Source organism: Pelobates fuscus, chromosome 4 (genome assembly GCF_036172605.1).
Source record: "Pelobates fuscus isolate aPelFus1 chromosome 4, aPelFus1.pri, whole genome shotgun sequence".
In the NCBI taxonomy this organism is placed as follows: Eukaryota; Metazoa; Chordata; class Amphibia; order Anura; family Pelobatidae; genus Pelobates; species Pelobates fuscus.
Genome location: NC_086320.1, coordinates 22,269,344 through 22,285,816, shown reverse-complemented (window position 1 = coordinate 22,285,816; position 16,473 = coordinate 22,269,344). Strand labels below are relative to the sequence as shown.

At 40.4% G+C, this 16,473-nt stretch overlaps 1 protein-coding gene across 1 annotated transcript in view; it reads right to left on the bottom strand.

Annotated features, from left to right (window-relative positions):
- The window catches only part of LOC134607709 (serine/threonine-protein phosphatase 6 regulatory ankyrin repeat subunit A-like), a 113,339-nt gene that overhangs the window by 51,634 nt on the left and 45,232 nt on the right, over positions 1–16,473 (bottom strand). Inside the window, exons 9-12 of the mRNA XM_063450248.1 lie at positions 15,532–15,630; positions 11,858–12,058; positions 9,272–9,373; positions 7,834–7,932 (exon numbers count right to left, since the gene is read on the bottom strand). Of these exons, the coding sequence (XP_063306318.1) occupies positions 7,834–7,932; positions 9,272–9,373; positions 11,858–12,058; positions 15,532–15,630 (501 nt within the window). The remainder of the gene's footprint in view (positions 1–7,833; positions 7,933–9,271; positions 9,374–11,857; positions 12,059–15,531; positions 15,631–16,473) is intronic.

Sequence of the window (16,473 nt, the reverse complement as noted above, 5' to 3'; positions counted from 1 at the left end):
CTAAGACAATACCACATCCCGCAGAAGGCTAAGAAGAACATCCAATCCTATCTGGATAAGTTCATACGGTATGGTATCCTAAAATTCTGTACTTCCCCCTGGAACACCCCATTGCTGCCTGTTCAAAAGCCCGGTACAGATGAGTATCGACCTGTGCAGGACTTGAGAGCAGTCAATGATGCGGTTGTTAGTATACATCCAGTTGTACCCAATCCATATAACCTGCTTGCTTTAATTCCGGGCGGGGCTACTTACTTTACAGTCTTAGACCTCAAAGATGCCTTCTTTTGCCTCCGAATTGCCGCAGAAAGTCAATGTATTTTCGCTTTCCAATGGGAGAACGCTGTAACGGGCTCAAAACGCCAGATAACTTGGACAAGACTGCCCCAAGGGTTTAAAAATTCACCTACCCTATTTGGTTCAGCCCTAAGTCAAGATCTACTGGATTTCGAGTCCATCCCAGGAGAGTGTGTATTGTTACAATATGTAGATGACTTGTTGATAGCAGCAGTTACAAAAGAAATCTGTCAGCAAGCAACGCACGATCTACTACACATTCTCTGGAAGGCAGGATACAAGGTGTCTAGAAAGAAGGCTCAGTTGTGTTTGCCAACTGTCAAATATCTGGGATTCCATATCTCTGAAGGTCAAAGAATTATGGGGCCAGAGAGAAAAGAAGCTGTCTGCCAAATACCAATACCCAAGAATAGAAGACAAGTGCGAGAATTCTTGGGGGCAGCAGGCTTCTGTAGGATATGGATTCCCAGCTATGCGATACTGGCAAAACCTCTGTACGCAGCTATCAAAGGTACAGAGCACGACCCCTTCTTATGGACCCAAGAACAGCAAACGGCATTTGAAGATGTGAAGAAGGCTTTGATGAGTGCCCCAGCATTAGGTCTACCTGATCACACACGACCATTCTACTTATATGTACACGAGCAAAGAAGAATGGCTGTGGGAGTATTGACACAGTACTTGGGATCATGGCAAAGACCTGTTGCCTACATGTCTAAGCAATTGGATGCAGTGGCCAGCGGACTTCCACCTTGTCTAAGAGCCGTAGCTGCAGCCGCCCTGCTAGTAGCTGAAGCCGATAAACTCACTCTGGGTCAAGAACTTTATGTACGAGTCCCACATGCAGTACAGACGTTGTTGGATTACAAAGGAAATCATTGGTTTAGTAACAGCCGTATGACCAAGTATCAAGCAATGTTGTGTGAAAACCCAAGAGTGCATTTAGAGACTGTAAACACCTTAAATCCAGCTACCCTTTTGCCACAACCTACTGAAAGTCAACATGATTGTTTGGAAGTAATGGATGAAGTATTCTCAAGTAGACCAGATCTTCGTGATTTTCCCATCCAGAACCCCGATGTTCAATATTATACCGACGGCAGTAGTTATGTGAAAGAAGGGATCCGCTATGCAGGATATGCAGTAACAACAATAGACAAGGTGATAGAAGCTCGGCCACTGGCGAAAGGAACATCAGCACAAAAGGCAGAATTAATAGCACTGACACGAGCGTTACAATTGGCTGAAGGTTTAAGAGTAAGCATCTACACGGACTCCAAATATGCGTTTTTAACCACTCATGCCCACGGAGCTTTGTATAAAGAAAGAGGACTACTGAATTCAGAAGGCAAAGAAATCAAATACGCAGCTGAAATCCTACAACTATTGGAAGCAGTGTGGGAGCCAAAAGAAGTCGGTATCATACATTGTCGAGCGCATCTGAGAGGAGATGGTGATGTAACCAAGGGAAATCGGATGGCAGATAGTGCAGCCAAGCGTGCTGCTGAATCAGGAAGACAGGAGTATGTGGGGCATATAGCTGCTCTTATACCAACTCCACTGTCCCAATGGACTCCAGTTTATACAGCTCAAGAAGAGGAGTGGTTAAAGACTGAACCAGGAAAGTATTTGGAGAACAAGTGGTATCAGCTAGAAGATGGAAGAATAGTCATACCAGCATCACTAGCGGTAGAAATTGTCCAAAATTATCACAACGGGACACATTCTGGGAGAGACAGTACAGAAGAATCTCTCAGAAAACATTTCTACATACCAAGATTGTCCAACTTGACTCAGGCCATTGTACGAAGATGTGTAACGTGTGCTAAAAATAATGCAAGACAAGGACCAGTAAAGCCACCAGGAGTCCAGTTTATGGGGGGACTCCCCATGTCCGATCTACAAATAGACTTTACAGTGATGCCTAAATCGGGTGGACATCGTTACCTGTTGGTAATTGTGTGCACCTATTCAGGCTGGGTAGAAGCATGTCCTACTCGTACAGAGAAAGCAGGAGAAGTTGTGAGATTCCTGCTACGAGAAATAATACCCCGATATGGACTACCCTGTTCTATAGGATCGGACAATGGTCCAGCTTTTGTTCATCAGTGCCTACAACAACTGACTCATATGCTTGGTATAAAGTGGAGGCTTCATACTGCATATAGACCCCAGAGCTCTGGTAAGGTAGAGAGAATGAATAGAACTATTAAGAACCAGTTGGCTAAAATGTGTCAGGAAACCCAACTTAAGTGGAACGTTCTCTTACCCATAGCTCTATTGCGAATCCGCAGTACCCCTACCAGAAGGATGGGCCTCTCTCCTTTTGAAATTATGTATGGGCGACCACCTCCCGTACTTGGTAACTTAAGGGGGGATTTGAGTCAGTTGGGAGAAGGAATTACCCGGCAGCAGGTTGTAGAGTTGGGTAAGACTATGGAGGAGGTACAGAAATGGGTACAAGATAGATTACCTGTGAATATTTATCCCCCTGTTCATAGTTATCATCCAGGAGATCAAGTGTGGATTAAAGAGTGGAATAATGTACCGTTAGGGCCCAAGTGGAGAGGTCCTTATGTTGTTCTTTTGTCTACCCCTACAGCGATAAAAGTAGCCGAAGTGACTCCGTGGATACATCACTCCAGGGTTAAACCAGCAGCAGTCGATTCTTGGCAAGTTACAGCAGATCCAGAGAATCCCTGCAAGATCCGGTTAAAACGCACTACTCAGTCGGAGTAACGAGGAATCGTGTGGATTACAAATTTTATTGTTACAGGGATTTGGTGCGTGAGTGAGAAGGCCATAATAAAGCCTGTCCGCTTACCAACACATAGTATATAAGCCAGGAAAGTCTCGAAGGGACACCTGTGAAGACGAGCAGAACTCCATTCCCTGCAGCCCTCACATCCTGGAAGCTGAGGCGCCTTCGCACGGACGAAGACTGAGGATGACGGCGAAAGATGTGCTTTTGATAGTGTTTATTTATATGTGTTTTTATATTCAGGAAGGTAGAAGTACCGACACTCCTAGCTGTGAGGTATGCATTAAGACTACGAGAACAGGTAACCATATTTCCCAAACCCTAATCTGGCATTCACAATACGAGTGTAAAGGAGATGTATCGAGATGTAGATACTTAAATATAGACTATAGTGTGTGCCATTTAGGAGTAGGAGAACCTAAGTGCTTCAGTCCGGAGTATCAACCTCGTACAATTTGGTTGACTCTCAGGAATGGAGATCCTCAGGGGACCCTAATTAATAAGACGGTGTTAGAATCCGTACATTCTTCGGGTGTTCTGCTATTTGATGCGTGTAAAGCGATATCGAGTGGTAGAAAGCCGTGGAATGTATGTGGGGATCTTAGATGGGAGAGGACGTATGGGTCTAATGATAAATATATTTGTCCCAGTAGTAAAAATAAATATGTAAGTCCTAGATGCCCAAATAAAGACTATAACTTTTGCCCATATTGGTCTTGTGTGGGGTGGGCGACTTGGGGACAGACAGTAGACAAAGACATGATAGTGACTAAGTTGCCGACTAGCCCATATTGTAAGTCTATGGAATGTAATCCCATCCATATACTTATAAATAACCCCGATAAGTTCTTAGACAAATATGGCAATTTATTTGGGTTTCAAATATACGGGACGGGTTTAGATCCTGGGACATTATTGTTTATAGGGATAGAGACTGATACGGTATCCTCCCAAACTCATCAAGTATACCATTCCTTTTATGAAGAGATGAGTATAGATAATAAGATCCCCCATAATGCTAAAAACCTGTTCATCGATTTAGCCGAAAGTATTGCCGGTAGTCTTAATGTTGCCAACTGCTATGTGTGTGGAGGTACTAACATGGGAGACCAATGGCCTTGGGAAGCAAAGGAGGTAATGTCCGGTTCTGAGGCAGTTGACCAATTAATATCTACACAAGCCGATTATCATATGAGTGTTAGAGGTAAATCTGAGTGGAGATTAAAGACCTCCATCATAGGTTATGTTTGCATAGCAAGGAAAGGAATAATGTATAATACTTCTGTAGGAGAATTAACTTGTCTAGGGCAAAAAGCTTATGATGATGATACAAAGAATACAACTTGGTGGTCGGCTTCAAATGTCTCAGAACCATCTAACCCGTTTGCTAGATACGCCAATTTAAAGGATGTGTGGTTTGATTTATCCATCACATCTACCTGGAGAGCCCCAGCAAATTTGTACTGGATCTGTGGTAAGAAAGCCTATTCGGAGTTGCCACAGGACTGGGAAGGGGCATGTGTGTTGGGTATGCTCAAACCATCCTTCTTCTTGTTACCGATTGAAACAGGTGAGACTTTAGGTGTTAAAGTGTATGATGTGAATCATAGGAAGAAAAGGGGACCCATAGAGATAGGCACCTGGGAAGATAATGAATGGCCTCCCCAGCGTATCATAGATTATTATGGGCCAGCCACGTGGGCTGAGGATGGTACCTTTGGTTACAGAACCCCTATTTATATGCTCAACCGAATTATAAGATTACAGGCGGTGGTTGAGATTATCACTAACGAAACATCACAAGCGCTCAATCTTCTAGCAAAGCATAACACCAGGATGAGGACAGCAGTCTACCAAAATAGATTAGCCTTGGATTACCTTTTGGCAGTAGAGGGAGGTGTATGTGGGAAGTTTAACCTGAGCAATTGCTGTCTTCAAATAGATGACGAAGGGCAGGCAATAGCTGAGCTTACTAGCCATATGGTTAAACTAGCGCATGTGCCTACTCAGGTATGGAAAGGGTATAATCCAAGTAGTTGGTTTGGTAGCTGGTATGAGTGGTTTGGAGGGCTTAAGGCAGTGGTAGGTGGAGTCCTACTGATTTTAATGTTGTGTCTACTCCTGCCGTGTCTTATACCCTTAGTAGTTAGGTCTGTGCAAAGCCTGATAGGAAATATAGCAGAGAGGAAGGCTGCTGCACAGATAATGGCGATTTATAAGTATAAGGCTTTAGATCAGGGAGAACCAATGCAGGAAGATGAGTGTTAAGAGATTCACATCATAAGATAAGTCTGGTCTGGTTCAAGGTAACTTGCGGTGTATGCAAACCAAGGTTAAGTGATGCCTCAAGTAATTGTAAAATATCAAGAGGCATCAAAGGAGGGAATGTGGTGGAATCTCGGTAAAAATAAATTTAGTAGGCCGAGATTACCACGTGGCATGTGTACGTGCATATGCTGACGTATCGATCAGTTGGTTGCACGAGGCAAGATACGATCAGTAGTGTACGGAGCATGTGCAAGAATACAGGATGTAGTATTCCCCCTCCTCCATTGTGCTGGACAAGCCATGCGGTCAAACAGGAAGTTAATTCTTATTTGTGTTGATTGGTTAAGAGAATGTGCGGGTGGAGCTTAATATGGGAGGAGTTATGTGCCTATATAAGGAGCCTGCACTATTGTCCGGGGCTCAGAATTTGCTGTATTTTGGTGACGCTAGTCCCTCTGAGTCCCGATCGGTGATCCAATAAAGAATCTCTTCCTTCCTGAAGAAACCTGTGTCCATCTCTCTGTGCTTGGCTTCCGTCAGTTTCTCCGGTATCACTACTTTCTGCTCCTCATTCCAATCATTGTTTATCTACACAAATATTACTTATATGAGTATGTACTAACTACATTTCATATATATTTTTATTAATTTTATTATCTTTATTATGTTTTTATAAACTTTGTATTTCACAGTTTAGTTAACCTTCCCCAAGATATACATATATGATTTTAACCTTAATCAAATTTGTTGACAATTATAATTTCCCTCACTGTGCCTAAGTTTTATCCCCCCTCCCTGTTTATATCCCCATTATCCCCTCCAGGGAGTATGCTAATTTATCTAAACATCAGTCACGTGACGCGGAAGTATTCTAGTCGCGCGTCACATGACTCGTTTTCTTTCTTTAATTTATCAAGCTACAAGCTTCGTTTTTATAAACCAATATTACCACTCAGTTAGTTTGGGTTATAGCTTCACTTTTATACCTGTAAAAGTCATTTTTATTTTTTTATGCTAATTTCCGAATTCGTTCTTAATATATCATTTTTTACAGGATTAAAGCCTCTTTTCCTGTTCTTTCTGGTCCCATAAGATTGGCCTCTTATAATATTTTATCCTATTGTGTTTAAAAAACACTTTTATTATATTTTATGTTTTATGCTAATTATGGTAATGACGCCATTTTGGCGGGATATTCAAATTTTACTAATACTATTGTACCCTATATAAGTTCATGTATGTCAGGTTATGTTTTCTATTATCTACTTGAAGAAGCCTCTTTAGGCGAAACGCGTCTAGATATTATACATTTTATATTTGATACTTTATATTTGTAATAAAGGAATTTTTGGCACCAAAATATCTTGTTTGCCATATTCCTTTAAATATCCTTTTTTTTTTTTTTTTTTTTACCTTTTTTAACCTGACCTTACTTATAATTTATAAACCCACGCAATAGCGCAAAGAATCCATAGGTGGGGATTATACCACATATACGCAGCCTGCTCTATATACTGTGAGTATATTTTTATTTTCTTCTAGCATTTTTATCTGCCATACAGAGAGCACTATATTTTATTTTCTCTTATTATCGGCCGAGCCGGATCATCGCTGGACTTTTCACCTGCACTACTTGCTGACCAGCGTCACCCTATATATCCTTGAGTGGGGATCATTCCACTTCACGCATATAATATCAGAGCTGGATTTTAGCTCTGAAAATTGTGAGTAATTTTCATTATCACTATTTTATCCCCTTTCACCTTGCTGACATACTGTACCATTGGGATTTTTGTTTTCCTGCTTTTATCTTCACATATCATCACCGAACTACAAGTGCATAGGCGTAAAGACTGACATCATTCTCAAGCATCCTCCATACTTTGTGGAACTTACCACTTCGGACTTATTGTAGGACTTTGGACTATTATTTTATTATTATTTTATTTATGCATAATATTATTTTTATGTAAGTTAGGCGCACCCTTTTCATTTCTGTTTTCGTGTTTTATGTTACTAATAATGACAACCCAAGAATGCTAAAAATAAAATACATGAATGAAACTAGACATCTCAATTGGCATGAAGGAGCAGCAGAGTCTTGGGTGAGTACTGAATTCTTCAACCTAACGAACTACTCGGGCTGTTAGAGGAATAATCCAATGGTTTCCTTGTATCCTTGTTTGAGAGAAGGCAGAGTCTGTCTTCTAGGGCACCAGGCTTACACTTCCCAATGCAAAGTGAATGGGTGACATCACTAATCAGTTCTAGTAGCAGACTGAGCATATCAGAGGGCTGTTTTCCACAAAAAAAAAACACTTTTTTATAAATGTGCTCAGTTGCTTGTAACAACTCCTGTATGCAGCCAGCAGAGCTATCTAAACGTTATCTGATAGATAAGCATTGTTGTGTCTTAATTTGCAAAGCTGCAGATGTTTCAGCTTGTGAAAACCAGGCCTGTTACATTAGCAGATGATTAAGGGGCAAATATTAATTCTTCAGGTTACCTTTGACAGCCAAGTGAGTTCACCTCCATCTTCAATCAGCGCAGTGAGCACCTTCAAGTTCCCGTGACGAGCCGCTACGTGCATTGCTGTCTCACCGTCCTGTTGATTGAAATGACAGTATTCCATTCATGGCCAGACTTAAAGTTTAAATGAAATACTCTTGACATGGTTTTAGGTCATAAGTCAGACATTAATAGTAATAATAACAGAAATAATTGCTGTTTAATAGTGACTATCCGAAAAAACGCTTTATAAATAATGATAACTACTTCTGCCGTTACTGATTTATAATAATGAGTATCCGAGAACCTGCTCCCAGGGCCAACAATTTCCACTCAGCCACTAGCCATTGACAATTCAAAGCTTAGTCTGGCAAGTAGAAACTCAGCTCAGGTGAGTGTGCAATGAGTGAGAATATTTATATATTTTATGTCTAGTAAAGGGGTGCCCAAAATGTGGATCCCCAGATGATGTAAAACTATAACTCCAATGATGGTTTTCATGCTCTTAGAATGCCTTTTAGAAAAACAATGCATCATGGGAGCTGTAGTTTTAAAACATCTGGAGATTTACCTATTGGGCACCGCTGGTTTGGTAGCTTAGGACTTGAAATTGTGAGCCCTGTCTGTTCCCACCATTCCTGGTGTTACATAGTGAATAGAATAAATAAAACTACTCTTGATTTTACTGATTTTTACTCACAATTATCAGAAAACACAGAAGATATCAGAATAAACAGTGAGAATTGTTGGGAATTCAACTTGAATTTTCAAATTTAAAGGGACAGTAAAGTCAGCTAGATCACTTAACTGAGATCATTTTAGAAGCTGCGATGTTTACATATCATGTTTCATTCCACCTCTATACGCTGTCTTCCTGACAACCATTAGAAGCACTCCCGCTGCACTCAGTGAGTAAAATTTGCTCACGTGATGTGGAAGCTCATAGGAACTTATTAAATTCAGTTCTTTCCTATGGGGAATGCCACACTAAGGACAATTGGATTTGACCATCGCCGGAGGAGATCCTCCACTATGATATTGCGAGACGTGAGCTGTGACGAGGAAGCCCCTGCGCTGGAAAAAAGTAAGTAAAATGTTCACTTTATTATATATATTTTTTAAACGGAGGGGCAATATATAATTGGGGACAGGGGCACTATAGCGTTAGAATACATGTTTATATTCCTAGCACTATAGTGTTCCTTTAAAGCCAAAGTAGGTGAAATGGAAGCATAGCAGACTTGGAGAATTTTTTTACTTTAACTAGTCTGGACTTAAATTTAAATTCCCTTTGAATTCTCTACAAATCTCATTTTAGTTAATAGCCGGCTGATATGATGTCATGTAATTCTATTATCCTTCTCTAACATTCTAAACTGCCGATGCAGTCTGGATTCACCCCGCTCCATGTATGTTAATACAAAGCTCCACGTTACCTCCTGCTCCACATTAACATCCGCCCCACTCTTCAGCAGCATCTCCGCCACCTTCTCGCCATCCTTAACACGGGCCGCAATGTGAAGGGGGGTCTCCTGAACCTAGAGAAACATAGCAGCTCTCAAAGTGCTTCCACGGACAATAATTCTCAGTACTGTCAGACAAACGTATGGATATTTTAACAATGCTCATTTCCTTAATGTACTTTCTGTATAAAACAGAATTTTGGTGTTTATTGTATCACCCTAAGGAGGTTAGACGGCTCAGCTGATCTTTCGAAGAATTAAACCAGTGACCCTACAATATAGAAACTGGTGCTTCATCAATGTAGCAATCTCACCCATAGCAGACACCTTCGAGAGTCTTTCAGGGAAGCAGTAAAGCCTATTAAAGCATGGAATTTGCAATAAGATAATAAAAAGACAAAAAATACATAAAACGTGTATCGGATTTCTTGGCCAGGTGGGTGAAATGATTCTCATCTGACAGCATAATCTCTGCTTCTAAAATTTATAATAAACACTTAAATCAGTTATCTGGCAGGTTACAAATAATGAAGTAGTTTGAGAGGTTTTTAGAATTAAGCAACTGTCAAAGCAAGAATGTAGAGTATCTGTTACAATGTAAATGGGCACACAATATGTGGGGCGCACCATTCGTAAACTACATGTAAGGCTTTTAGAGCATTTTAATGGAATCAACAGAAAAAATCTTAAACACAGCGTGATGAGACATTGTATTCATTGTAAAGATTTTAAACTTGAGAATTTTACTTGTATCGGTATTGATGTAGTCACCCCCCACTGGAGGGGAGGTGACATAGAAAAAACATTAGCAATGAAAGAAACAGAATGGATTTTTAAACTTAAAACGTCGGTGCTGTACGGCCTGAACACCGATTTGGACAGTCTGGTCTTTTTGGATGGATTCCATTAGAATTTAGCTCCCACTTGTATAAGTTTTATATTTATTATAGACTGTTTTTTATTGCTTCATGTAGACGTATTATTTTTTGCTATTTTAATATTGATTGTAATTAATATTTTTTCTCCTTTTTAAACTTCTCTTCTAGAGATAATTTATATTTATTATCATTATGTCTTTACCTCCTCTTTAGATCATTTAGGATTATTTGTCTGATGTGTACTCTTTTCCCCATCATTGTTTTGATGCATTTCTTTACGTATGTATTTTTACAGATGATATTTGCAACTTATTTTTAGTATCTTTATTATTCTGAGTATAGGATGATACTGTCTCTTTAAGATTATACTGTTTCTGTATGTTTTACCATGGAATCTGGTTTCTGCATTTTTAAATCTTTAGTATTTCATACATACTATTGGGTTATTAGCTCACTAAGACACACGCCTGATATGTGGATATTTAGATGTGTTTTTAGCATTGGGCGTGATATGTCCGGGGTTTAGATACTAGCCCGTGATTGTCCGCTTCTGCTTACATCAATTGAGTTTGTTTGCGTTCCAAAGCGAAACGCGCATGCACGCGAGGCGTCGACAGGACGTAATTACGTCCCATCCATACGTCTTGGTGCATGCACAAACATATTTGAAGGACGCTGCCTGGCGTATTTAAATGCAGAGGATTGAAAAATTAAATACATGCTCCCGAAGAAGTCACGAATAGTACGAAACGCGTTGAGCAGCATTATACCCCCGAAAGAACTTTAGCCCAGCGGTGATTTTAGTACCTGACTCCTGACTTTCAAACAACAATAGTCGGTGGAGGAAGCCCTTCTGATATTCAGAGGTGTTCACAAGAGACTGGCATTCCTGGGGACTTAGCCTATTATAGGCACAAAGCGCAGTTGCACATATTGATTATTTCAATCGTGCCATTATGTTTGTGAGTGTTTCCTTTATTTTTTTTTTTATTTTTTTTTTTTTTTACTTTTGATCATTTATGTCTATTAAAGTTTGCACTATGATCTTTTATATTTTTCTCTCTTTTCCATGTACTCCTCATCATGTTTGGTAAATATATCCTTCTCACCATTTGTGATTGTGGCGCCCTGTCACTGTATTTTAAACTTTGTTTTTTATACAGCTATCTTTGCACTTGTTTCTTGGAGGGTTTTTGGAGTGTCCCTGTTTTCAGTGGCTAGCCTGCACGAATTTGCACCTTATATCGCACTGCCTGTAACTTGGTTTATTTACAAATAAACTACTACCTTGGTATTTATGCAATATATCATTAATATTCAACAATCCTGTAGCACTTATATAGACACAATAGTTCTTGCAATTCAATGTTCATAAGGTAGAGGCGTATGATACACCGACAGTGTGGTTATTTATCGCCATCTAGTGTTCACATGGTGTAACACTTTGAATCAATATAGCATGCATCATTTATAAGCATTTCTGATATAAGATATCTTGTTACCAGAATTCATAAAGATACAAGACCCAGAAAGAGTGAATTCCACACACTGCCGAGCAGCACTTTCAATCCCTCCCTGACAGAATGCAGGATTCATAAACCTCACAGGAAAAAAAATGTGTTGACCATAATTAGATTTTTGTTTTTTTTTTAACTGTTTTGTGCAGCTCTATGAGACTTGCCTTTCCTCCTTTCAGCTGCACTTGTGCCCCAAAGCCAAGCAATGTCTGCACCACTTGCGGCTTGCAGTTCTCAGCGGCAATGTGCAGGGCTGTGTAATTATCCTTGGTTCGAGCGTCCACGTTAGCGCCCTTTTGTAACAGAGCTTTGACGACAGCAGTATGTCCTCTCTTGGCCGCCGCATGTAGACACACTGCTCCTGACTTGACATAAAACAACATAGTAAGAGTACACTCATATTATTCAATCTCCATCTTTAGCATTGCTACATACCTCCCAAGTGTCCCTATTTAGGAAGAACAGTCCCTATTTTGGCGCAATTCCCTGTGTCCCTATTTTCTCTCCTAAAGTCCCTCTTTTCTAGGAGCTTCATATTGTTGGTGTTTCTGAGCATATAACAGAGCTCCACAGCAATAATACTCCCAGTAATGTGTCTGAGTGTATAACAGAGCTCCACAGTAATAATACTCCCAGTAATGTGTCTGAGTGTATAACAGAGCTCCATAGCAATAATACTCCCAGTAATGTGTCTGAGTGTATAACAGAGCTCCACAGTAATAATACTCCCAGTAATGTGTCTGAGTGTATAACAGAACTCCACAGTAATAATACTCCCAGTAATGTGTCTGAGTGTATAACAGAGCCCCACAGCAATAATACTCCCAGTAATGTGTCTGAGTGTATAACAGAGCTCCACAGCAATAATACTCCCAGTAATGTGTCTGAGTGTATAACAGAGCCCCACAGCAATAATACTCCCAGTAATGTGTCTGAGTGTATAACAGAGATCCACAGCAATAATACTCCCAGTAATGTGTCTGAGTGTATAACAGAGCCCCACAGCAATAATACTCCCAGTAATGTGTCTGAGTGTATAACAGAGCTCCACAGCAATAATACTCCCAGTAATGTGTCTGAGTGTATAACAGAGCTCCACAGCAATAACACTCCCAGTAATATGTCTGAGTGTATAACAGAGCCCACAGCAATAATACTCCCAGTAATGTGTCTGAGTGTATAACAGAGCCCCACAGCAATAATACTCCCAGTAATGTGTCTGAGTGTATAACAGAGCTCCACAGCAATAATACTCCCAGTAATGTGTCTGAGTGTATAACAGAGCTCCACAGCAATAATACTCCCAGTAATGTGTCTGAGTGTATAACAGAGCTCCACAGCAATAATACTCCCAGTAATGTGGCTGCGTCTATAACAGAGCCCCACAGCAATAATACTCCCAGTAATGTGTCTGAGTGTATAACAGAGCTCCACAGCAATAATACTCCCAGTAATGTTTCTGAGTGTATAACAGAGCTCCATAGCAATAATACTCCCAATAATGTGTCTTAGTGTATAACAGAGCTCCACAGCAATAATACTCCCAGTAATGTGTCTGAGTGTATAGCAGAGCTCCACAGCAATAATACTCCCAGTAATGAGTCTGAGTGTATAGCAGAGCTCCACAGCAATAATAATCCTAGTAATGTGTCTGAGTGTATAACAGAGCCCCACAGCAATAATACTCCCAGTAATGTGTCTGAGTGTATAACAGAGCTCCACAGCAATAAAACTACCAGTAATGAGTCTGAGTGTATAACAGAGCTCCACAGCAATAATACTCCTAGTAATGTGTCTGGGTGTATAACAGAGCTCCACAGCAATAATACTCCCAGTAATGTGTCTGAGTGTATAACAGAGCTCCACAGCAATAATACCCCCAGTAATGTGTCTGAGTGTATAAAAGAGCTCCACAGCAATAATACTTCCAGTAATGTTTCTGAGTGTATAACAGAGCTCCACAGCAATAATACTCCCAGTAATGTGGCTGCGTCTATAACAGAGCTCCACAGCAATAATACTCCCAGTAATGTGTCTGAGTGTATAACAGAGCTCCACAGCAATAATACTCCCAGTAATGTTTCTGAGTGTATAACAGAGCTCCATAGCAATAATACTCCCAATAATGTGTCTTAGTGTATAACAGAGCTCCACAGCAATAATACTCCCAGTAATGTGTCTGAGTGTATAGCAGAGCTCCACAGCAATGATACTCCCAGTAATGAGTCTGAGTGTATAGCAGAGCTCCACAGCAATAATACTCCTAGTAATGTGTCTGAGTGTATAACAGAGCCCCACAGCAATAATACTCCCAGTAATGTGTCTGAGTGTATAACAGAGCTCCACAGCAATAAAACTACCAGTAATGAGTCTGAGTGTATAACAGAGCTCCACAGCAATAATACTCCTAGTAATGTGTCTGGGTGTATAACAGAGCTCCACAGCAATAATACTCCCAGTAATGTGTCTGAGTGTATAACAGAGCTCCACAGCAATAATACCCCCAGTAATGTGTCTGAGTGTATAAAAGAGCTCCACAGCAATAATACTTCCAGTAATGTTTCTGAGTGTATAACAGAGCTCCACAGCAATAATACTCCCAGTAATGTGTCTGTGTATAACAGAGCTCCACAGCAATAATACTCTCTGTAATGTGTCTGTGTGTATAACAGAGCTCCACAGCAATAATACTCCCAGTAATGTGTCTGTGTGTATAACAGAGCTACACAGCAATAATACTCCCAGTAATGTGTCTAAGTGTATAACAGAGCTCCACAGTAATAATACTCTCAGTAATGTGTCTGAGTGTATAACAGAGCTCCACAGCAATAATCCTCCAAGTAATGTGTCTGAGTGTATAACAGAGCTCCACAGTAATAATACTCCCAGTAATGTGTCTGAGTGTATAACAGAGCTCCACAGCGATAATCCTCCCAGTAATGTGTCTGAGTGTATAACAGAGCTCCACAGCAGTAATACTCCCAGTAATGTGTCTGAGTGTATAACAGAGCTCCACAGCAGTAATACTCCCAGTAATGTGTCTGAGTGTATAACAGAGCTCCACAGCAACAATACTCCCTGTAATGTGTCTGAGTGTATAACAGAGCTCCACAGCAGTAATACTCCCAGTAATGTGTCTGAGTGTATAACAGAGCTCCACAGCAATAATACTCCCAGTAATGTGTCTGAGTGTATAACAGAGCTCCACAGTAATAATACTTCCAGTAATGTGTCTGAGTGTATAACAGAGCTCCACAGCAATAATACTCCCAGTAATGTGTCTGAGTGTATAACAGAGCTCCACCGCAATAATACTCCCAGTAATGTGTATGAGTGTATAACAGAGCCCCACAGCAATAATACTCCCAGTAATGTGTCTGAGTGTATAACAGAGCTCCACAGCAGTAATACTCCCAGTAATGTGTCTGAGTGTATAACAGAGCTCCACCGCAATAATACTCCCAGTAATGTGTCTTTAAACTACAATAAATGTGTTTAGAAATCAGTCTGTGTAAATAAGACACATTGTTCTTGTTTTAAATTACATTTTAGTTGCATTAATAGTTATTAGTACGTCACCTAAAATATTTTAGACCAGCCCAGCCCCGCCCCTGACCAGACACCCCTAAAATTAAAGTGTCCCTCTTTGTGCATTAGTTATGACACTATCACCACTTAAAAGGTAGGCCCCAACAAGATCAGAGGCAGAACTTGTTCTCTTGCTTTACAGTTACCCTGTGTCTTTATTAAAAGAAGACAAGCTATATTAACTACGTGGAAACTCAGCCATGTCTAAAGGAAAACCCTCTTGGTCTGTCATTACACCATAAAACACTACCTTGTTGGGCATATGAAGCAGAACCCCCTTCTTCAAAAATGCCAGTGCTGTTTCTGGATGCCCGCACTGCGAAGCAATGTGCATTAGGGTACTGCCATCCTGCCGTGCAAATACAAAAATACAGCAATCAGTTGTAAAAAGTGAATAAAATGCTGTAAAATGATAACAAAATAAAATCTGTTAAGAAAGCAGTGGGTCTCTGCTGGGACTGGCAAACACATGGTTAGTTAAACAATACCACAAGGATAAAACACTACGACACTGGCATGACCAATGAGATGGAGGCAGATGAACAAAATGAACCCAATTATTTGATATCCAAGGTCTGTTCCTATTGGGCAAGAGTTTAACCCACCAAGTCCGCTGCCACCCTGGCTTCCTTTCTCTATGTGCCGCAATATGACAACGGTTAGATTGCAACTTGTCATAGGCTAAAAGTGTCAGCACAGAGAGGAAGGAAGATGAGGGCAGCGGAGCCCCAGCTTCGAAGGTTAAACCTGGTTTAACTCTTGAAGCTCAGATGGAGCCGGACACTTTTGTCCACCCCAACAACTTGAATGAGCTTAACTTCTTATGGTTGTATTTAATCATTACTATCTCTTTTATAAAGTAATCTTGTGCTTTTATTTTTCTTCATTTACATGTTACCTATCCAGGGCTCTGGTAACTAAGGGGTTAACGCAGGCTCTGTTCTGAGTAAATTCAAAGTAAATTTTATCTTTAATGTTAAAATAGCTGAACTGGAAAAAGTATCAGCAATACTTTCTATTCAGCAACTCTGGCCTTAAATCTGAAATTCACTCTGAATTCTGACTTTAGTAAATAGCCCTGTTAGGTATGGTACAGGTGAGTCATTTAGAGAAAGGCAATGTTACTGATGGTTAATGGTTATAGGCTTAGGGAGCAGTGGAATGGCTGGCTAAGGATGATTGGTTTGGGAGT